At 42.3% G+C, this 25,220-nt stretch overlaps 1 protein-coding gene across 2 annotated transcripts; it reads right to left on the bottom strand.

Moving 5' to 3' along the window:
• Positions 1-1,918: 1,918 nt before the first annotated feature.
• Positions 1,919-25,220, bottom strand: col26a1 (collagen, type XXVI, alpha 1). 2 transcript variants are annotated; one of them, XM_083774076.1, is made up of 14 exons: positions 24,327-25,220; positions 23,518-23,640; positions 22,338-22,441; positions 10,941-11,002; positions 10,610-10,736; positions 9,511-9,609; positions 9,279-9,404; positions 6,593-6,676; positions 6,404-6,456; positions 6,179-6,250; positions 5,106-5,141; positions 4,858-4,902; positions 4,680-4,788; positions 1,919-4,413 (listed from the first exon to the last, which is right to left on the bottom strand). In XM_083774076.1, exons 1-14 carry the CDS (start codon positions 24,494-24,496, stop codon positions 4,274-4,276), a joined length of 1,350 nt encoding a protein of 449 aa, XP_083630202.1. In that variant the 5' UTR covers positions 24,497-25,220; the 3' UTR covers positions 1,919-4,273. The 2 variants fall into 2 exon arrangements, with proteins under 2 accessions (XP_083630202.1, XP_083630203.1); XM_083774077.1 differs by having other exon boundaries at positions 4,680-4,764; positions 24,327-25,219.

The raw sequence follows: 25,220 nt of genomic DNA, 5'->3' as shown, positions 1-25,220 counted from the left end.
CTGGTGAGTTGTTGCTTGGCAACAAGGTGAAATATCCAATGTATCCATATGAGATAGTGATTCATGGGTGTTGGCAGTGAGAGACGTTGCCGAAACAGGTTCAAGGTGGATGTCGATGAATGGCCAGCCTTTCATGGCTACTCGGTTTGATTTGCACCTCCCATACCCAACTACCAGCTACTGGTGATTAACAAAGATCCTTCTCAGGGTTCAGTCAGAGCAAACCCAACCCCTCCCCTTGCTAACTGTGCCATTCATAACCTACATGGCACGGCCTCTGGCTACAGATACAATAATCTCATTTGTCGAGCAACAGATGTTTCTCTTAAAAAACATCCGTTGACTGCAGAGTGAAAAGTCTGTCTTTCATTCTCTCTGGGGATCAAAGTGACCAGTGTAATCACTATGAAATCTGCCACATTTGTACTGGTTTGAGGAGACATATTAAATTACAGTTGGCTTGTACTGTACTATATGGTGAACTATAAGAGAGCTTATTTTCTCATACGCACACGCAAAACACACTGCTCTGTGCAAGCACGCGTGCACACACACACACACACACACACACACACACACACACACACACACACACACACACACACACACACACACACACACACACACACACACATACAGCCTACACATATTTTATGGAAGCTTTCATGTTCTGTACATCAAAGTGCCAACAGAAAGCTAAAAGTAAGAAATGCGTATGAAACAACAACCCACCACCATGCAGACAAATAAACAGAGCAGTGTTCCCATGGCAGCAGGCTATAGTAATCTGATGGCTGGTTTCCCATGGCTGTGTCTCACTGCCCCATAGACCTCCACTCTGTCTCGCTGATGGCTCCTGTGATTGCAATCATCCATCTTACTGTCAAATGGGAAAAAAGGGCACGGAAGGGGGGAAAGCGCATACGTACACACCATTGCTGTCTTGCTCCCATGTGTCCAGTAAACAAGCCACCCTGCTGTGAACAGAGCCAACACATGGACCACAGGCCCGTCCCATTGGGGGTAGATAGGACATAGGAGTGCAAGTGTGCTTGTGTGCCTTTGCGTTTGTGCCACTGACGCAAGTGTGTGGGTGACTGGGTGTGCGTCTTTGGATGTCAGGGCCTGCCCATTATACTGTGCGATCAGTCAGTGGGCTATACACAGGGGGAGCTGTGTGGACACATGCCTGATCTTGCTTGTGATCAAAAGCACCAGAGACATGTTCCTTTTGTGGCCACACGAGCAGGGCCTCACATCAACACGTCTCTGTTCAGTAGACAGGAAAAAATAAAAAGGAGAAAAAGACAAGGGGGCGGGGACCTAAGAAGAAGGGAGGCATAGGGGCTTCTTGCAGACATAGCACAGATGAAGGGATACGAGTAGAGGACAGACCAAATGATAGTGCAATGATATATGGCCATATTCCTTGGTTCAGGTAACGCCACTGAATGGAAGGAATCAGCTCTGCACCATTTACACTGATGCTGGATCAGCTCTTTACCGACCTGATAGCTCCCCCGTGTGGGAAGAGCAAGGTGGGAGAAAGGAAAAAGGGCCATCTGGCGTCTGTTCGTCTCTTTCTGCTCATGGGTCAACCAGATGTTTACAAACTTCCCCCAGGATGTTGCTGGTAACCTTGACTACAACAATCTATGTCTATGTTATCACCCATGGAGAGGACAAAGATCAGGGGAGAAAAGTGATACTGCAGACTAAAGACTAAAGAAAGGAGCAAAGACGAGAGAAGCAAAGAAAATGGGGGAGATAAATGAGGACAGTATAGGAAAGGAAGGTGGGAACTGGGAAGAGTGTGAAAAATGTGAAAAGTGTGACTCCTCTGTTTGTACATACTGTAGCATGCCAGTGCTGTGGAAGTTGTGGAAGGTACATGGATAAATGGGATTCAATACTCTAGTAATATAAGGCAAATCGGTTTATTGTTGATTGTTTTAATCTCATTTTAGCAATAGACATAGAGGCCTATAGTATACACAGATTACAATGCCTTACAACATGACAACAAAGCAGGAAAAATGTAAGTGTCACAGTCAGTCATGTCTATACTATTATGAGTGTGTGTATCATTTATATGTGCCACTATTTCCCAAATAGACTCCGGACCCATTTGTGGGTCACAGACACATTTTTATGGGTCACGACTCGAGTAAAAATCCCATTTTCTTTTCCTATACATTTAAAAACATATATATTTAAAAATATATTTTTTTAATAACAAAAAAAAATCTAATAAAAAAAATCTAATCTAAATAATTAAGAAGTAGTGAAAGTAGCCGATCTACAAGCTCAAAACACACAACATTTACTACTGACATTTAATATGCAGTAGGCTAAGATCAACTTAATTGAACAGGTCACACTCCTTTCTGAGAAGAAGACCATACACAATACTATTAATAATGCTGCTGTGTTACTGAAGGTACAGCAATATTGAAGTCAGTGTGCAGTCAGTCAATGTGTAGATGTTGTCCTCTAGCAGCCAAATGCCTGAAGATGCATGGAGCCAAGTGAGGTCAGCAGACTCACGTCTAAACACTATTATTTCACTACCTCCCTCTCCAGATGCATACTCTCCTGATGCTAATCACTTCAGCTAACTTATTTTAAGCAGCAGTTCTTGGCAGTTTGTCATGTCTTACCTCAGTTTTAACAAGGCAGAGCAGAGAGAGGGAGCTAGGAGAAGAGAGCAGAGGAGAGGAGAGGAGAGGGAGAATGAATTTGACAGGCCAGCTAAAGATAACCCCGAGGTTACAATACAAAAAAGTATTTAAAAGCTAAAGAGTGTGGACTGGGTTTGGCTCTCACACGCTAACATCATACTATAGATCAGCCAGCAGTGTAACTGACATCTGGAGATGTTGTACAGCAGAGTGTTGAGGGAAGACAGATGTCAGGTCTCCTCATAACAGTTTATGTGATCATATTTCATTGAACAAGGTTTTTTAAGTGCTACTATTAAAGTTATCTAGACAAAGGGAATACAGCAACATAGTGAACATGTGGACTGTACTTCAATGGATGAAATGCTCAGCATCTCATGTCTACAAGATTGTAATTTCAAGTAACTGTATTACTACTACATTTTACAGCAAAAAGAAGACAATACAGACTAGTTGAGTCAAAATATATTACAGAACATCAGTGGTGGAAAGTAACTAACGGTAAGTACATTTAATTAAGTACTGTACTTAAGTAATTTTTTGAGGTATTTGTACTTTACTTGACTATTTCCAATTTCCAATACTTTATTTCTACTCCACTACAGATTTGGATTATTATTTCAATACATTTTGGCCATTCTACGGTACAAGCTCACAATGCGTCGCATGGTGACGCATTGTGAGCTTGTAGATCTTCTATTTTCATAAGATGTGTATACATTTGAAAACTTGAAATATGCGCCATTCAGCATAATGAGTACTTTTACTTTTGGTACTTTAAGTACATTTTGAAGCCAATACCATTTAGTAAGTACATGTTGTAGTACATGTTGAATTCTGAACTTTTACTTGTAATGGAGTATTTCTACATTGCAGTATTAATACTTTTACTTAAGTAAAACATCTGAGTAGGCTACTTTTTCCACCACTGCAGAACATATTATGAAAATTGCACATCTAGTCAAGCAAATAATAATAAAAATAATAAACATTCCTTACATACACACAGGACTGTTTCCGGGAAATCTGGGCCCTATGAAAATGTATGATACTATTCTGGGCCCTATCTTCAACAGTGCCTTACCCCATATCCCTAAACTTCTTTGATTTTTGTTTGCTATTTTGAAAAACATTGTAATTGTTCAACTAGCCGATCTACATCGACAAATTGTGAGATTGTAGATCGGCTATTTGAACTACCGGTATTCAAAAATGTATTTAAAAAAAGGCAAAGAAGTTTAGCGATAAGGGGTAAGGCACAGACGAGGCTGGGCTGATATGACCCTTAAAACATATATAATAATAATGATAACATGAATAATGTTGTCCCCAAACAATGAATCATTACATGTTTCACTGCTTTATGATAGCCCAGCCCTGCACCCCTCCACACACAAACACACACACACACACACACACACACACACACACACACACACACACACACACACACACACACACACACACACACACACACACACACACACACCAAGCTCACAATGCAAAGCATGTGAGCTTGTAAATTGGATATTTTGGGCAGGCGACATTGCCGTACAACAAAATATAAATCAAGCTTAAATGTAGTAGTGCCTTCAAGAAAGACCTCGTCTTTGTTTCTCTCCCAGTGTCTGATGTCGAGAAGGGGTTTGACTGGGCTGAAGGCGTTTGGTCTTAAAAGTCGAGACAGACAGATGATCCAACAGACCGCCAAATCCTGATCCTTCTGGGTTCTCTGTATCAAGACAAAGAGACACAAGAAAACAAATATACGAGAGACCCTTCAATATTGTGACTGAATTAATGAAGAATTTACTTTTGTGTACATTTTAACCCATTAAAACCGGGAAAGCATCTCTGTCATTTTTCTTTCTTTTTTTTAATCTTTAAAGTGTGAGAACTACTGATTTAGAAGCCATTTGTGGAATCGGCCTCAGGTATTAATGGGTTCAGTCAATAGTCAGACATGGATCTTCCATGTTTAATCTTCATCCTCCTTACCATGAATGCCGATCATGTGTTCCAGGATCAAAACCCTCTCAGCGAGGATCTTCAGAGCCTCCCTGAGCTGCTGAATGCCTTCACCCTGCATGAACAGCACAGGATCAATCTACTTGGGATGGAACATTGTTCAGCTTATAGCTCACCGTGGAACAACATTAATACTGCATTCTCTTACCTCAGACAAGCCCTCCCCCGGTTCACCCTTCAGCCCTGGGGATCCCTGTGAATGCAGACAAATAATAATAATGCCAGCAAAATAATAACGCCTGTCATGTCATGTCATGTAGTGTGTGTGTGTGTGTGTGTGTGTGTGTGTGTGTGTGTGTGTGTGTGTGTGTGCATGTGTGTGCATGTGTACGCATGCGTGCATGCGTGCATTCGTGCATGCGTGCATGCGTGCGTGCGGAACATATTTATACTCACAGATAGGCCTTGCTCGCCTGTAAAACCTGGATGTCCCTGGTAAAAAAAAGATATATACATAATGTTACGATGCATGGACTTACACATGCACGGACGCACACGCACGCACGCACGCACGCACGCACGCACGCACGCACGCACGCACGCACGCACGCACACACACACACACACACACACACACACACACACACACACACACACACACACCTACAGACCTACATGCTTTAGCGTCTGTCTAAAATACCCCATTTCCCCAAATCTCCAATGTTTAATCACAGCAGTAGATGAAGGAGATCAGGTTAAGGCCCAGGTGAAGGTGATGTGACATGGCTCCTCTGATTAGTGGGGTCAGCTCTTGGAATGAAGAGGCGGATTAGTCATGGCTCGGAGCACAAGTCTTTGAAGAGAACCGTGTTCACCTTTTGCACGTGTTAAAAGTAAAACATTGTTTGACAGCCAAGGCCATTTATCAAACATGGAATCAAAAAGGTGTTATGATAGAATCAAATACGTTGAACCCACTAATCCAATATAACGACGATGTCCGGAAGAAACCAGCTAACTAAATTTGTCATGTTTTTGATTATTTTTTTCATACATTAGTGCTATTGAACACCTTTGTGTGCATAAACTGGCCAAAACCTCCTAACTCGATTGGATCATCAAACTGTCTGCCAAACCAGCTAACTCCACCTGTTTAGCCATCTTCTTCTTCCTTTTTTCATAAATCAGTGCTATTGAACACCCTTTTCATTTGTAGGCTACATTGTTAACAAAATATTGAACCAAAAGTATTAAAAAGCACTTTGGCCAAAACTGTCTCCACGTGAGCTGGATGTTTTTTCATCTCCTGAAAAATGAACATTTTGGAGTTACCGGCAGGTGGTTTCTGCCCAACAGCAGAGATAAACCCTATTGTCCCTTTACACAAAATCTCTTCATCAAATAGATTTACACTAAACCTAAATATCGCGTTGTGAGCTTGTATAGAGCTATACAGCTTGTATAGCTGCAATTTAAAAATTAATTTTAAAAGGAACGCTATAGGGTTCATGTGGTTAACTTAGCCTCACTCTTTCTCCTGCATCTCCTTTTGACCCAGGATCTCCAGCCTTGCCTTGTAGACCTCTATCACCTCTATCACCCTGAAGAACAGAGAAATACACATGATGTAGTGTGCGTCAATTAAGACATTCACTGCATGGACACATTTCTTATCTTCACTAATCATTAATCAATTAAATCACCTCACCGTCCTCTGAGCAGGTCAGGGTCCAAACTGAATAATTGATACTCACATCTTGCCCCGGAAGACCTGGAATCCCTGGAGGTCCCTGTGGTCCTGGAGGGCCTGTCATGTCACAAACATAAACGATATGATAGTTATTACGAGATGTTTCTAAAGAATATCAGCTTGAGCTGTTCTGAATTGAGGAAATGTTTTCCCTGGATAGTGCATGGTTCTGTGAACAGCAGTTGGGGTGTACCTGTGGGCCCTCGAGGGCCCGATGGACCTGGTGGGCCTGGGATTATCTCTGGAACCCGAAGAGTTGGATGCAATGGGTTCTCCTCTGAACAACACACAAACAAGACTTTTAAGAGCCAGTTCAGGTTTTGTGCTACTAAATGTAAAGACATTTTATTTGTTGCTAGTTTTTAGTCGTCCAAGAATTGTTGGACGACGAACATTTTCTGTTAAAACAAAAGGTCTTTTGTTGAAAACTCTATAACTCTATAGTAATTATTGCTTTAGAATGTTTGTTCCCTAGTGGGTTGCCAATTTCATCCAACCAGGAAAGAAAATATTTTTGTTGTTGTAATTATAATTTTGTCTGCTCATTTCTTTGTTTAATCACTGCCAATGTCATGTGTGCTGTGTAATCTGTATGAGTTATCTCTCCTCCCTTCCTTTTCTTTGCGTGCACACACACTGCGTGCACACACACACACACACACACACACACACACACACACACACACACACACACACACACACACACACAGACATGCACGCACACACAGACATACACGCACGCATACACCCGCATGCACAGTTGCACACACACATACACACGCATGCACACACAGTCACACCCAAAAACCCTCTGTCTACAAAACTGTAGGGCAGAAAGCAGGTGTGACAGGAGTCGCGGACTATTTCCCAGAGCTTATTAAAACCTGACTGAGGTCCGCTGAAAAACACATTAGAGCAAGAAATGGATTTACAGAATGTTAAAGAAATGTTTCCCTCTATTTCCCCCACACACTCCCTGTCTTATTTCAACACATCGATGCGATTACATTTCCCAGAGCTTGTCAGTAAGATCTGAATGGGACCATTTTAAACATTTAACAAAAATGATTGTGTGCGAGAGTGACCTCGACTAAAAGACGGGTGTCCAGAACATTGAAATAATAAGTAGTTCTTCCTTATACCTACAGTAATGGTTCAAATCTGAGGCAAAATAATGTAATGCTATAATCTTGAGATTAGTTAGAGATGAGTTCAGAAAGAATCTGGTATGTATGTGAGGGTGAGAATTGAAACAAGTGGGCAGTCCAAAACAGCCTTATTACAGGCCCCAACCTCTGTTACTGTACCAGCATTGCTGAATCTTTGGTATATATTATTTGCTTTGGCGCATCAATGATGTGATTTACAATGACTGTTTGTAATATGTTTTTCAGTATAGATAAAGTTTAAACCCAAGCAGTCCTTCACTATCCACTTCAGTACTTTAGTTCTGTATCAGTGTAAGCCCCATGAGATAGCACAGCGATGCACACCATAGTTGATGCACACTTATGACTGCAGTCCTCTAGACTAAAGGGTTGTAGCAGAAGCAAAATTCCCCCTGGAACCAATTTTATAATGTTAGTTTCCCCTTGCCCGTCTCCCTCCCCCAGGAGAGTTTATATGAGTGGCAGAATATCTCCTCCCCTGTTGATAACCAGCCCAGTTTGGCTCTGGGCCCCAGCCCATTCCCCCAGCACAGACTGTTGTGCTGACAGCTAACAAATTAGGCCTGATTTACAGCCAGTTGGCCCCCACAGCCAATATGGTCCCACAGACCCAAATCTACATAGTTCCAGACCCACAGACACAGTTTCTGGCTTATAAAGACAGACCCAGCCAAAAGCTTAATCGGAGCCAGCAGTGCTGAGATGATGATTATGGCTTGGATATCTACTGCCCTCCTGTGGTGACCATTGAGTATTGAATATGGGAGTTTAGTATTCTATTCTTGTCTATATTACAAAACATTTAAATATGTGTCTTTTTTACTACTATGAAAATGAAGACAAATACGATTACATCATTGTTATATTTTAACATCCATCTTCACCCGCTTATCCGGAATCAGGTCATGGGGGTAACAGTTCCAACAGAGATTTCCAATCTTCCACTGACCTTATCCCTGGCATATAATCATAATCATAAGTGTGATTACAATCACCTTTGATAAAGGTTGAAGACATACAGTGCTCACTTTCTAATAGATTCCACCTGCTGTATCTAAAGCCATTTCCCATAATGGATGCAGAACTAAGGAACAATAGGTTAATGCATTTCATAAATTGGTTTATTAAATGTCTGAAAATAGTAATTACTTTAGCTGTGGTTTTGGAATATTTTTAAACATTTAGTAATCATTGTTTCCTTTTCTCCACTCAACAGTTTAAGTAATTCTGGTTCCCAGAAGGATGACTCCTAGTGATTTTGGTGACATGACCTTCAGGCCAAAATGACAACTTTGCATGCAAGATATCTCACAATCTAATAGGTATTGTAGGATGAATCCTATTGACTTAGGGCAGATTCACACTGAATCTATTTGATTCAAATACGATTGCCTGGTTCCTGCTGGCCATAATTCGCATGTCATTGGCCTTGATTCCTCCGCACAAGAGTAGACTTCATTCAACTGTATTCAATGCTTTCATATTCGATCAGCAATCCGTATCCGTATCCATGTGGTCCCGGGAATGGTACGCAGCATTCACACTACCACAACATCTGCCAAGTGGTCCCGAGTGCGCACCCAGGACCATAGTGTGAATCTGTCCTGGTGACATCATGCCCTCGGCTCTCTAGCACCACCCTTTGGCAAATTGTTGGGTTTTCAAGAGAAGCAAGGCCTCTAGGAGCCAGGGGTGGGGTGGACCACTCACCTGACTGATGTACCCCAAACACATCACCTCTAAGTGGGATAGAGGAGTAGGACCCCGGGAGCCCTGGTGGACCAGGAGGGCCAGGAAGACCCAATTGCCCCGGTGAACCTCTCTCCCCCTTTGGCCCTGAACATTATGGACAAATGTGATACATACTAATGTTACAAACATTATGTAATAATAATCAATCCTGACAAAAAGGTGTGAATATGGTCAATTGTGGGCATTTCACCTATGGGTCCAGGAAAGCCTGTTCTCCCAGCTGGTCCAGAGGGTCCAACAGAACCGGGAAGCCCTGGTGGTCCGACAGGCCCAGGAGCCCCCCTTCCACCTGCAGAGGTAAAAGAAATCACACACATCAGCCAGTTTACGTCTTACGTTCATTACCCTAAACGAACATTAAAGTCCATAGACTTGATTGACATAAATTACATCATAGTTCATACTAAACAAACATTAAAGTCCATTGACTTGGCTGGCCTAAATATTTATTTTACTCTAAACAAACCAACCATATGCCATAGATTTTAGCTGGGGCGCCCACTGTGGCTGCCGCATGATATGACTGCTTAACGCAAACATTATAGACTTGGCTGCCACATGATGTCACGAGTGAGGTCCAGTTTTTTAGGGGGGCATGCTTAAAGACAAACATTAAAAGTCCATAGACTTGGCTGCCACATGATGTTATTTCTGAAAGCCAGACATTGGAGGGGCTAGCACCCCTCAAAAAACAACATAATAATTAACAATTTAGGCAATTAGCAGATGCTCTTAATCCAGAGTGAATGAGTGAGTCTCCTCCGAGGTGGAAAGCCTGGTGACGCGAGGTTAAAAGCCAATTCATACTCCAGTTTCATCACCTAAAACTGGACTATGAATAGGCCTTCAGTCTGAAGAGTCATGAGTTTTCAGACTATGGCGGACGATTGAGTCTGCAGTTCTAATTGCAATGGGGAGTTCATTCCATAGTTTAGGAGCCAGAAGGGAGAAGAGTCTGAGACGCGTTTAGCACTGTCCTGTTTTTTTGGGTGACGGCATGTGTCCTGTGTTAGCTGATCTGAGGGAGCGGGGAGACTCTTTGTAGGCCAACATCAGTGTTTTTTGTACTCTGTGCGGACAGAAACCGGGAGCCAATAGGAGCAGAGAAGGGGAGACGTGAGACTTTTGGCTGGTTGAAGACCAAGCAGCGCTTAAGTGCATATGCCAGGGATAATGTTCAATTTCGGACCAATTTGTTTGGGTAGATTGGACAAATGCACTTGAATGGTAAAAAGTGATCTTCTTTATTTAGATTAGAGCATTAGCAAGTGGTTGTTTTCCTACGTTACCTGGCGGTAGGTATGATGGGGGTCCTACAGGAGTGGGCTGAGGTACGTCCACCTCATTGGCTGAGGACCCCTCTGGTAAATGGTTCACCAATGATGTAGAGGAAGTTGTGTTCTCTAGCAGTTTGATCTGGATACACAGCAGGACATCTCAGATACACTTTGCACTTTGTAGTATAATAAAGTCTGTACATTGATTAATGAACTGGCTCTGAGACACTACAAATATAACATTCTCTCTGGGAATGAGGGCTCTTCAGGAGTTTCAGGACTAAATGCATAAATATTCTTAATGACTCCACTTTTATGTCTTGCATGGAAGGTTGGACATTACCTTGGACTCAATGGCATTCAGTCTGCTGCTCATATCAGTGAAGCCGGTGCAGTTCATACACTCTAAATAAAGGAGAAATAGAGAGAGAAAGACAAAGAGAGAACATCACACTTCTCATCCTTTAATTAATGTCTTATCATAATCTGACAGAGAGAGATATGAGGCTACAAAAGAGAGACTATATAATTAGATCATTTTAGATTATGGAAATCACACAATGCCGCCATGCCACGCCACGCCATGCCACGCCACGCCACCCCACGCATGCACGCACGCACGCACGCAATCAGTGAAGCCGGTGCAGTTCATACACTCTAAATAAAGGAGAAATAGAGAGAGAAAGACAAAGAGAGAACATCACACTTCTCATCCTTTAATTAATGTCTTATCATAATCTGACAGAGAGAGATATGAGGCTACAAAAGAGAGACTATATAATTAGATCATTTTAGATTATGGAAATCACACAATGCCGCCATGCCACGCCACGCCATGCCACGCCACGCCACCCCACGCATGCACGCACGCACGCACGCACACTTGACTTGCACATCTCCTGAGTTTTCAGGCAGGTTTTATTTCTGTCTGCCCACTTGCAATACCTCTCTGTGTACCCAGAGTCCCAGACACTGGGAACACATTCTCTACTTACTAGATACAGCTGCCATCACCAACATCTAGGGGTTACACATACTCACTCACTCACTCACTCACTCACTCACTCACTCGCAGACACACAGGAACAAACGCACACATGCACTCACACACCGGCACACTTTGACTGGCACATCCCATTGTGCACCAGTTGCCAGAAGCTATTTTGCCCAATCTCTTTCACAAACCATGACACTCAACAGTGAAACCATTAGTTACAGCAAAGCAGACAAATTACGTTTTGAGCAATCTTGGAACACCGCATTTATTCTAAATACTGTAAGAACCTAAATAGCAACCTAGAAGCTCTCATGGATCATAAGTACTGTGGAATGTCAGCTGTCTTTTCCACAGTTGGAAGCCACCCACACTGTGGTTATAGTGAGGATACCTAATGAGGTAAAATGCCAAGAACTAGGAACAACTGGCACTCATGAAGCAAAACACAAAACAAAATGAGCCAAACAGCTATGGTCTGCCAAAATCATAGTCTCTGACCACAGAACAACAGCCATTGAGGTTTCCCCTTCACAGAAATAGGACAGGATGTGTGTGTGTGTGTGTGTGTGTGTGTGTGTGTGTGTGTGTGTGTGTGTGTGTGTGTGTGTGTGTGTGTGTGTGTGTGTGTGTGTGTGTGTGTGTGTGTGTGTGTGTGTGTGTGTGTGTGTGTGTGTGTGTGTGTGTGTGCGTGCGTGCGTGTGTATCATCCTTGTATGTGGTTTTACAAAGTCTCTGATTGGTCTAGCCTAGAACACATCCACGAACGGAAACAACAATCAACAGCTCAGCCCAAAACACATTCCTTCATCTGCCCACATACTAAGCACTGCTAAACTACTGGGCTTATCTGAGGTCAAAGTGACCCGTGTGAGCCCTTTGTTGTGACTTGCTACTGAGGTTTCCTTAATGAGGAGAAAAATCGGATTAAACATGTTTGCAATGCATGTTTGCTCTCCCTAATGACCACCAGAGTCTTCACAGCACAATACCAAGGTTATGATGAGTAACCACAGGCTGCAATGTGTGAATACATGGGGTTCCATTCCTCATCAGTCATTCACCACTGATTTATGGGATGCACTTTGAAGTATAATAACAATATTAATAATATATTGATGCTACTGAAACCTCGTAGTGAGGCCCCACATTTCGAATGTCCTTTTCTCGTCTCCCCAACAAGACGCTGGAATGAGGCTGGGATCCAGGCATCTCTTATTATATCATAAACTTGCACCACAGGAAAACTCCAGAGCTGAGTCAATATACCATAAATGTGAACCAGAGGAAAACAACAGTGATTTCTAGGGTAGGCAGGCGGTATTTCTGTTTTTGGAGTTGGAATTTAATTATATTGGGTTAGAAAGCCAAACTTCCGTTGTGTGAGAGCTAATGCAATGTTTAGAATGGGACCACCATCTATAGAGGGTGTTTGGGTGCATGATTACACCACGGCAACATTAAGAAAAGTTATTTTTCTTGGATTGTTCTCTGCTCATGGGAAAGATTCAGAATCATGTTGTCTTTACTAGGAAGCCAAATAAATAGAAAGTATAGAGAACTTTTCCTGCTCCATAGGGAAAGGAAGAACCAGGTTTTTGCCAAGTACAGCGAGGCTATATATATGAGACATATTTGACACAGAGGAGAATAAAAAACACGGATGACTTATGGATGACAATTACTATATCTTTTATATAGATGCATTAAAAAAAGGTTTTTGTTTCAACATTTGCATAGAAAAAGCGGATTTGTGCTACTTGATTAAAGAGAGAATGCTGAATTGTCTCATTAACTTTAAAATGTGTAAAATATCTATCAGTTGTACACATATCAGAATCCAAGCTTGCACGATTCCTGTGGGGATGCGCAATAAAAGTTGTTGAAACACCACAATCAGCAATAGTCCATGGATATGTTGTTATAATAAATACATAATACTTTTAGTAGACATTTTTTATAATGTATTTCACACACACACTCCCTGGATACCAACGATAAACCTCTGCCCCAAATTTTCCAGAACGGCCTGTTATAGCGCCACCAGGATGCCGACTTTTGAAAAACAATTTTTGGGATATTACTCCTCCAGATTCTGTCCAAAAATCCCGCAAATCGTTACATACTATCTCTATAGTCATGTGTTCAAGACAGATCTGTCCGATATTTCATATTCCGTCCGAATTGGCTAACATTGGCTTTCAAAGTTTGCAGGATTGTCTAGTTTTTCACAAAAACCCTCAAATCATGAACACAGCATGCAATTTACGTGAAATCTTTCACTGACTTTCCGATTAGGCTGAGGAATATATCCCACCCTTTTCACATTGGCCTGTTATAGCACCACCATCAGGCCACAACCTGACCTGGCCTGGTGGAGACCTGTGCCCCGAGGGGCACTTTATCTAGTTACTTGCGCAAGCAGAGCGATCAAGTAAAGTTGTTTGTCTGGTGCTCCGATGCGTATGCCGTGGCTGCATGATTTGCTTTACAGAGCAATGGAGAAAATTCAGATTTGAGAGTGACGTAACGTCATTTGAGAGTAGCCTTGGAAACCCAGACGTTTTTATTTCCAGGGAGAAAAGAAAAGTCTGGGTCCAAGTCCACTTCAATTCGGCATAGAGTAGCGCAAACATCGCTCACTCTCTGCTGATTTCTGATCGTCTGCACCTTTGTTCAATTGACACACACACGCACACATGTACACACACTCCTCTCTCTCTCTGTCGCTCTAATTAATTAGTCTCATGTCACGCATAGTTTCTCCCGGCGGATCCTGCCGGGAGCTGCCTATGCCATAAAAAGCATAGGTGAGTTCCAGGCTATTTGAGAGTGACGTAATGAAGATATGTACCAATGCCAGGGTATAACTGTCTCTCGATGGTGACGTAATAAAGATAGGTTTCAGATTACATACATGTATACAAAGAGGCATTACCTTTAATCCACCCGACACTGAAACATATCTTTATTACGTCACCATAGAAAGCCAGTTAACCCTGGCATTGGTACATATCTTCATTACGTCACTCTCAAATGACAGTACGTCACTCTCAAATCAGAGTTTTCTCCATTGCTCTGTAAAAAAACCTCATCTTTCACCATGACCATGTAAGATGACAACTGAATTTATGTGATATATATGGTATGGTATAAATATATATAGGCCTAAATTAAAACACTGTGTTTAGAAAAGCCGATTTGCTCGTCCACATCCACAGATGGCATTTAATGTTTGAGTTAGGACAAAATAGTCGATTTGCTCGTCTACATATATAACGTACATTTTCCTTTCATTGTCAATGGCAAATGTGACAAGAGTTCAGGACACAAAAGCTGCCATCAAAAAAAGAATCCCACGCACGCACACACAACCACAAAACAAACCATGACGCACACAGCTCTGGATGCTAATTTCCATAGACACTAAATACCTGTTCTGCCTGCATGTGGAAGGGCATGGATGGAAGATTTATTTAAACATCTTCCTGGACCAACTTAAGAGGGACTGTCACATTCCCAATATACACAGAAGCGTGTGCCATGTGTGCAAGTGCGTGCGTGCGTGCTTATAAGGCCTGGCTGCATGGAGCATGTTGTATGTCAACACCCCACAGACCCATGTGCATGCCTCTGTGTGTGGTAAATGGTAAATGGTGCATTTATATAGCGCCTTTATCCAAGGCGCTTTACATAGGTTGTGTGTAAACACACATTCATACACAAATGGTGGCGGAAACCATGCAAGGCACCAACCAGCACATTCAGGGTTCAGTGTCAATTCGGGGTTCAGTGTCTTGCTCAAAGACACTGAACCTGGGGGAGCCCAGATTCGAACTGGCAACCTTGCGGTTTCCATTCGGCCACTCTACCCCTGAGCCACCGCCACCGCCACCGCCATGCATGCATCTACGCATTTACAAACATACCCTAAATCATTCTCAGACTGTGGTTGGTCAGACTGGGTAGAGGGCGGTGGATAGACCCTATTTTTGGAAACCAATATGACCAGTTCTCCATTGCAAGACAATTCTGCCCTTTTTCATTTAGCTGCTGGCAGGCCACTCTCCATTTCACCAGAATACAAGCTGCGTCTACAAATCTGCTATAAAATACTCATAAAAGAGTGTCATCATTTCACGCAGATAGAAATACGGTCTATCACTAGTGATAACGATCTTGGAATTCCCAACGAGGGGTCGATATTCAACCCCCCCCCCCCCCCCCTCCTCCAAAAAAGCCCACTGCTCAGCAGGCGTAGTTATAATACAATGAAACAATGACAGTACACCCTCACCAGGAATGTCCCTAATTTCTATGTCATTCCCTCATCCATTCAGAATGCATCCACTCATCATATTACCATGCACCAAGACCAACCCTGCTATCAAGACAACCAACAGTTCTGGATTAACCACTTAGACATTATAATCTTAGTCAAACGGACCTGAGCTACACTGTACTAGGTGTGCTCTTTTTCCTTTTTTTTTTACAAAATAACTTTTCACCAAAAAATAGCCATTGTGTAGATCGGCTATTTTTGGTGAATGTTCCCCTCCGTGGCCCCAGTATAGCCCAGTATAGAGGATGCTAGGATTCAAGTGGTTAAAACACCAACAACAGAGATGGATGCCCTTCCCGCTCCACAGACATACAGTCATCCTCATACTATGAGAGGATGCATAGAGAGACATGCTATGCATGGGAAATGGCAGACAATAGCTATTGCTTTGAAGTATTCTGTAGCAGTGCCCAGTGAAAGTCAGAAGACCATGAGAGAGAAAATGAGAATTGATTACAGCAGACAACACAGACAGACAAAAATCCTGACCTGGTCTCAACTGTCTGGCCAATAAAATCACACAAATGGTTCAGATACTTATTTGTTGTAGGCTATACAACCGTGTCTCTGAAAGTATAGCCAATCTACTTTCAAGCATGACACAGTGACCAGTGGCCACTGACAGACAGGTACACACTAGGAGAAAGACTGACGGGCAGATGGTACTGTAAAGAAGGACAGTAGACGGAATGCCCGACAAATACCCTGTGAAAGATATGCAAAGGCGCAGCAGGCACACGGAGAGACGGACCATCCATCAGCTACACCAGACCAGAGCTGGGAACAGCTGAGCTATCCCATAGCTCTCCCTGGGGTCAGAGGTTACTGTCTGACCTATATTTGAGCACAACCAGGGCTGTAAGAGAGACATCAGTCATATACCCTTGAGCTGCAACGTTTGTGGTCTGAAAGAGCACATGTGGGATATGGTTCTGTTTTACCACTTTACTTAAAGGAGCCGAGGGATGGAGGTCTGACACTGGGGTAAGGGAGTGAGATAAGTGGAAAGAAGACAAGAATACAGATCGAAGACTGTGAGCTCAGCAGGGGTTGTCATAACAAAGAAAAGGCAAAGGTGAAAGAGTTAAAAGGCCAAGTGGAAAAATAAGAGATCTGGATTAAAAACATTAAACATTAAAAAAAGCGAGATTTAATCTGGGTCACAAAATGCAAGTCGAGGTAGAGAGGGATGAAAGGCCAGTGACACCAGTGACATCATCGTTTTTTTAAACAAGATTTGTTTTAAAATATATTTAGATTTTTATAATCGTGAGAACAATGGCTTCGATGCAACTTTTCGGGAAAAGAAAGCCTGCTGTTTTTATTAGCTTGGATTCCCCATCGATGATGTCATTGGTGGACGGGTTTTTGAACTGCTCATCACAGCCCTCCTATGAGGTATCATGGACATTAGTGAGGACCAATTATAGGAAGAGCAGTTGAAAAGTGGTGAAGTGGTCCTTTAAACATTTGTTGTTTGTCTGACATTTCGAGATAATCTCTCCAACAATTGAGTCTAATAATTTAGCTCCTTCTGAGTTGGAGACGGGAATCAGTGATTTCAAAACCTTTACAGCTGTGGTATGAAAATTTCCCATGCTAAAAAGAAGAAACGAACATATCGTTGCTGTCGGGATAAAACCTCCTAACTTTTTGAGGTTTTTGATTATTTCTTTTGGCATAAATCAGTGCTATTGAACACACTTTAGATTTGTGTGTTGTTTCGAAAATATTGAACCAATGGAAATAGTAAAAAGCGCTTTGGACAAAACCTCTTAACTCCATTGGACCCTCAAACTGTTTGCTAAAGCAACTAACTCCACCACCTCTCCCCCTCTCATTCAAGTAATTGACAATACATAAAGTCACAACACCAACTTTGATGAGGCATTATTACTTTGTTTTCAAAAACAGTCTTCTTAATTTCCTGAAAAATGTATATTTTTTATTTCCTGAAAAACTAACATTTTGGAGTTAGGTAATCTGAGTTCCCAGAAGTTTTATTTTTCGCCACTAGGCGGGCGAGAAAGACTTCTGGGAAAAAAGGACCGTATCCCTGTGAGGGAAGTACGTTGCGCTCAGAATCTGAGCGGACACTCCCCTTTCCGGTCTGAAGCACTGTGCATACCATGAAAATAGTCCGAAGGGAATCCAATTCCAAATTGAATTGTAGTAGGCCACCACCGCTCAAGGAGCAATTGTTTCCCTTCCGTCTTATTTAGAGGTAGCGCCCACTCCATGTGGAACCCGCCCCTGTCTTTTGATTCGCATTTCATTTGAAACGCAACGCACTGGGCCACGCCCCTGCTGCACAGGATCTGAGGCCAATTTTCCTAGACTAGGAGTTAGGTGGTTTCTTCCCGACAGCAGAGATATGCTGTGTGACTACAGTGCAATCAGTATTGAACTTATTAAGCCCCTTTTCACTGGTCACTGATCCCAGGGGTCACTGATCCCATCAGCTTTTCCAGAGGGAGGTCCTGGCACAAGCTCTTGATAGATTCTGTTCCCCATATCTGCAGAAATTATTGTGTGTGCCGATAGGGATCAGGGTGCTGCTGTGACAAAATGAAGAGGGGGCAGGGGCTAGCGGCAGGGAAATTGCTAACACATTTTTCCTAAATGTGTTCCATTCCGTCATGTGTTAGCGCAGGTCCAATGAAAGTAAACTGTAACTCTTGTGATGCACTGTACACATTCAGTCCAAACTAGACCAATACGCTTGTTCTGTCAAAAGAAATATAGACGCGGTCAGGGTGTCACCAAAACATATTCTGAAAACACCCACATTCCTGCAGGGAGCACGTACCAGTTCAAGCTTTGCAACAATACAATTATGTGGCCACACACTCGAGACATATTTATAAAGCTGTTTAACCTAACAGAGCCAAAAACAAGAAAGCCAAATTGAAACGTGCTAAAGGTGTCATGCTGTTAGTTTCGGCATTGTGTAGGCAAAAAAACTACTTTGAAAAACATATCAAAACTTAGAAGATCTCTTTGAAGACAGGAATAGCGAATGAGCTATTCCATTCCATCTCATTGTGTCTTTTTTTTTGTGGTGCAACCACTCCAAGGAACAGCAATGTCCGTGTCAACCGTGTATTCATGTATTCATGTTTGTTTGTTTGTTTGTATGTGACTATGAGCACCAGTACCAATGAGTACTAAAAGTGGCGCTGTTGTGCCAGAAACAGAGAGAGAGATAGTGCTGCACTGTTGCCTGCTAATATGAGAGAGAGAAGGGGGGGGGGTGGATTTGCACCACTCAGTTCACACGGGTGTGATTTTTTATATGATAAGGCCCAATGGTGACAAGAGTTTTGTGTCAAGTAGAAGGTACCAAGGCAGAGCAGATGAAACGAAAGAACACATAGAAAGTAGAAGGACAAAGCATCTCTTAAATGGATTCAGACGAGACTCAAACCCTGGTCTCCTTTGTGTGTCCTTTCCCTGCAGCTCTGGGGATACAATGAGGAGACCTCTGATGTCAAGCCAGAATCACATCAAACCAAAAGCAGTGGTGATGTCATTCAGTGGGTAAGACTCTTGTCTCTGCCTCTTGATAAAACAACTGGTATGAGTGTCATATGTCATAACTGGTATGAAGGTCAGAAGTGCACATTGGGTGCACACACACGCACACACACACACACACACACACACACACACACACACACACACACACACACACACACACACACACACACACACACACACACACACACACACACACTCTGCTGGCATTATCAACAAAAAACAAAAGCACGCTTCCTAATGCCAAAAATCAAGACTTCTACTCCATGTTTTGACACAAATTAAACCTATTCTTAGACCAGTTGCTTCCAATGCATCAGAATGCAAATGTAAGTTGGCGTAAACCTAATCTTTTTGTTCTTCTTTTTTTCCCCAGTACTGCAGTATGATCATGTCCCATAATAAAACCTGATCTAAGCATGGTCACGTTTATTACGGAGGCCTGGTTGGAGAGTGTCACGCTCATTAATTTCAGTGGGGCCACTTTCCCACAGAACCAGCCCTGCTGCTGCCGTCGCTGCAAGCAGCAGCAGCTGGACCCAGCTAAGCTCCCCACACTTACATGTGACGTGACCCCTCAACCCTCCTTGTTTTTCTTTCTTTCTTTCTTTCTTTCTTTCTTTCTTTCTTTCTTTCTTTCTTTCCTTTGACCTCCTTGACATTAATTTCTCTGATATTTCTCACACCTGTTTGGTCATGCACGTTCCTTTTGTTATACATGGGTCTCCTCGGTGTCTCTACCTCCACCTCTGACCCCTGCCAGGCGCTGTGCCTCCTGTCACGTGTCTCCCTACATCCTCCCTCCACCTCTGAATGTGAAGCAGACTGTCAGTGACATCACCCTCAGTCTGTAAGGTCTCCTTATTGAGTAGAACCTGGCCTTCTCTCCCTCCATATGGAGGTGATTTTCCTTGTGCTTTACCCATTAGAATGTGCAAATACATTTCAGCAAAGGTTAAACAAACAGCCAGATTACTTCTTCTCACTCCTGCAACCACTTTGGTCTCAAATGAACCATAATCTCTGGCATTACCGCCTCGGCGCATATAGCTACATGTTAATCTTTGTTGGAAAAATATATGGGAGGGCAAATAATGGCTTCTAAAAGCTTTTGTGATATGTGCACAAGTTTATTTCATTAGAATTAACGTGTGTTTTCTTAACTCTCAGAAAATCTGGCTGTCCAAGTGCAACAATGTGTAATTATGCAAAATGGAGCTAGGTGTGGGTAATTATCACTAACAAGCACCAACGCTTTCATTGATGTAACTGTTGTTGTTGGAACTTGTAATGGATACATTTAGACAGCTAGTGCATGCCAATGTGTTCAATGACATGCTAATTACTGTATTTTCACTTCTCCAAAACTACCAAGTTGTTGGATGTGATACCAATTAATTGCAGAACAGTTCTGTGTCATGGCCAGTGCAGTAAACTCATCATCAAGTTGCAACCATATCAGACAGTGTCTCTGTTTCTGAAAGAGCTGTTATTGAATGCATGTTTTTCAGTATGCTTTTGAGCCAGTGCATATCCAAGAGTAGAAAGCAGTTGAGACAGACAGCCTGACATCAGTCTTCCATCCATCCTCCCACTCCATTTCCTCTGACTGACTCCTGGTGGCTTGCCCCGGGGTGAAAACCTCAGTCTTTACTGGGCTAACAGTCTGCGGTCTGTGGTGTCCAGGAGCAGCACTCCCCGTGAGCAAAATACCCACTGCTTTCCACTTTAACAAGCTTCTCAACTAAATGTTTCTTTGAGGTTTTTCTTTCACTAGCTGTACTGTATCTATGGCCATATTTAGATAAAGGAACAAAATGGCTTTACTTCTGTCTGTCTATGTAAGAGCATAGTAGTGATAGCCTTACAGTCAGTGGTTCTGAACTGGTTGGTGTATAGAAGCACAATGGTGTGCCTTGATATTTTTGCTCAAATTCTAGGAAGATTTTCTTCATTCAAATGTAATGAAATCAACCTCAAATACCATAATTATTTTACCAATCTTAAATTAACATCTTTGCTCCTTGGCCAACAACTGTTTGTCTTGTAATTTGTAGGGGGGCTCAAGTGTTGGGAGACAGAAAGAGATGTAGAGAGAAAGATACAGAGCCATAAACTGGGCTAGAGAGACAGAGAAGGGGCTAAGCTTCCTTAAAACAGAGAAGAATCTTAAATACAGGGCTATAAAGGTGCCGGTACAAAAAACACAGCCCACAGCACCCTTTCAACTGTCATTTTACTGCAGTGCATGATTAAAAGTCTAATCTAAAGCATGCTCTCAACTTTAATTGTTTAAAATGGTATCTAAAAGCCAACTGCTTCACAGTAGCATGATTGCCAAGTTATATTACCAAACAAAAGTCAGTGATGTGGGTTAATCTCCTTGGGATTGCTAACAAGGCACAGATGAGCAATACTTTGAATCTTTATTTCAATCTTTGAGTGATTTAGATAAAGACCACATTTTATAGTGCAATCCCTTTTCTTCACTACTGGAGAAGTAAGCATCTGTGATTGGGTGGGGGGGGGGTGCTAGATACATCTAGATACAATATAATCTCTCGTCCTTTTTTATCCTTTCAGAGATAAATTAATACTCCAGATTTAACTGTGTAAAGTCAAAGTCGTACGATTAGTCACATACGTTACCGCAGTGAAATTTGTTCTCTGCATTTGACCCATCTCTTGGTCAGCATGCACCATGCATGACCCCCCAATCCAACACATTGATGCTGAGTGCCAAGCAGGGAGGCAGTCTTTGGTATGACCCGGCAGGGATCGAACGCCCGACCTCCCAGTTTCAGGGCGGACACTCTAACCACAAGGCCGCTGTCTGGTCATGGGAAGGGTGTAGGGAAGATGCTTACCTTCACGACACTCTTCTCCTACGAAGCCAGGGCAACACTTCCACTCCAGTGCTGTGACCAGCCTATAGGCCACTTTATAGGAAGGCCTGACCAGAGTCCTATAACTGGATTAAAACACATAGTCACGCACGCACGCACGCACGCACGCACGCACGCACGCACGCACGCACGCACGCACACACGCACACACACACACACACACACACACACACACACACACACACACACATTAATCATTTAAAGGAGTAATCTATCAATTACAATTTGATGATGGTCTCATTGGAGACCTATACACACTGTTGAGTGCATAAACAGAAGTACTGAAATTTGTCGGAAGTAGCAGGATTTTGGTGGAAGTACCGCACAAGGAAATGACATTGACACTTTACTAATCTGTTTACATTCTCCGTGAATTAAACAAGTGTTGTGATTGGTCGAAAAATATTGTATCCGGGGGAAATACATCAGACAGATGTTACGGCCGACACTTACGGCTAGGCACTCTCTGCCTTAGGTGACAAGGCATTTCTCTTCGCAGTGAGTAAGGCTGGGAACGAGGCTAGACTCTTTGAAGCCACAATGTAATAAACATACGCAAAATGAGCCGACGTGAGCCATGATGTCACACGTTTTGCGGATCCACCGTTTTGTCCGTTTACATGGAGACGCCAGGCGAAGCTTTTTCAAATATTTCCACTCTGGAAGGGTTTTTCACTTTGTTCCGTCTAAACGGACGGCACATCTGATATTTTATTTTGCCGTTTTCTCTAAAGACTGTTGCCGTGTAAACGTGGCCTGTCTCCTACCGGAGAGCTACCGGAGAGTCTCTGGACATCAAATTATTGGGAATGAGATTAAACAAAAAAGAAATACATAAATTCAAGGCTTCATGGGGTGTGTAATTGAAAGAAAATAAATAACTTTTTGGGTGAACTACTCCTTTAAGCCCTATAAACTTTGTAGTATGACAAATAGCAAAAATAACCATTAAACATACAAGCTCTCAATGTGTTGCAGCGCTGCAATGTGCTGAGAGCTTGTAGATCTGCTACTTTCTTGTGAAGTGGCAGTGGTAAAGTGATTAGACTATACCATTGCACATTACTGACTTTAGAACAATAAAATTGATCAGCAAAACAATAGAAAATAGAAATCCATTATGATAAAAAGGCAGGTATACCTGATGAGCTTGGCACAGGGTCCAGGCCATCGGCAGCCCTGAAACACTCTCTGAACGGTGGTTTCAGTTCCATTGTGCACCTGGCACGTCACTGTTCTGGAAACAGTATACTGACACCAGTTCCTATAGAAAAACACAATGTCATTTAAATTTAGACCTGATTTAAAAACATTCACTGTGAAAGAATATTTATTCAAAGATTTGCGCCACATTTTTAAGATTTTTCAAAAATAGCAGTAAATTATAACATAATGTATGTAACACCAAAAGGGGTTCCCGCCCAGAATGGGTTAAAGATCATACAACTGCGAGTTCTCTAAGGAGATATATGGAAGAGATTATAGCCTATTAATTAATCATTTTCAATGCTGCAATGTGTTGTGAAAGTTGAAAATTGATTACAAAAAAACAAAAAAACCTATTCTGTTCAAATAATATCTTGTTTAAGTAAAACATTACACTGTCACTATATGTTGCACATTTTGAAAGAAATAACTCACGGTTATACATTGATCGTATAGGTCAGCCATCATATTATATCAAATACATATATCACATAAATCATAATTAAATAAAAATGTTATCAAGGTGTCAAATCACAAGTTGTCTCAAGACACTTTACATGCAGAACAGAGACCCGACATTGTCCCATCATATCATATCATATCATATCATACCATATATCATAGGCTACAGCCTAACTTGCACTTATCCACAGTTGTGTTACCCAAACAACAAATTAATTATATTTATTTAGACTTTAAATGTTGTTTATTGTCTTGTTTATTGTAAGCCTTAAGCGCACTAACCTGAGTTGGTTGCGTGATCCGGTACCCGGTGGTCCGGCGGTGATGCCGCTTGGTTCTGATTTGATGCGCTGCACAGTTACCCCAGGGAACTGATACATGAACCCAGTTCCCACCGAAACACAGATTAAACATATCCACACGCACAGCGCGTACAAGACCGCTATTGTCATGACTTAAATTTGATGTATTCCTTATGGAGATATTCGTGGATTTTCAGCTGCACAGAACAACATTCAGAATTAAATGTTGGAGTGCGGGGTTGACAAATATTTCCGAGGTGGAGCAGAATAAAATGGCATGAATGAACAGATCCTGCATGAGCGCTCATAAGTTTGTCACCCCGTTCCCTGACAGAGATGAACTAGCCTATACTTGGGAAAGCAGAATGAACGCCACACACCCCTTCCCAAAGAATAATAGGTTTTTCTGACGTTTGACATCCTGCCGAGGAAGTAGGAACTAAAAGGAATCAAATATCCAGTCGCTGCGTAAAGGCGCACTTTAGTTGCTCAGGATCAGGACAGGACTGCATGCTTGCGTAAAAGCGCGTCTATCATGCTGTCAAGAAAACAATGAATGCAAACAATTAAAACACAAAACGTATTCCTCGCCTCGGTGTAGCATTAGATTAGGTTCGCGTAGCCTGTATGCGCCGCTATTTGTTTTATTTCAATGTCCAATATCCCTTTTAGAAGAATAGGAGCCCGGGTGACTCGGCGTGATCAGGCTATCATGCCTACAGCCTATATATCCTGTGTTCAATAAAACTGCAGTAGGCTATAATAAGTTATAATATATGGCGGTAGGCCATGTCGGTGTCGGGTGTGTTATTTCTTAATTATTTCATGATTTATTGAGAAACAAATGTAGCCTAAACCTTAATTAACCGTTCCT

The sequence above is a fragment of the Protomyctophum parallelum genome (assembly GCF_964188405.1).
Source record: "Protomyctophum parallelum genome assembly, chromosome: 9".
NCBI lineage: Eukaryota > Metazoa > Chordata > Actinopteri > Myctophiformes > Myctophidae > Protomyctophum > Protomyctophum parallelum.
This window is presented reverse-complemented; position numbering and strand designations above follow the sequence as displayed.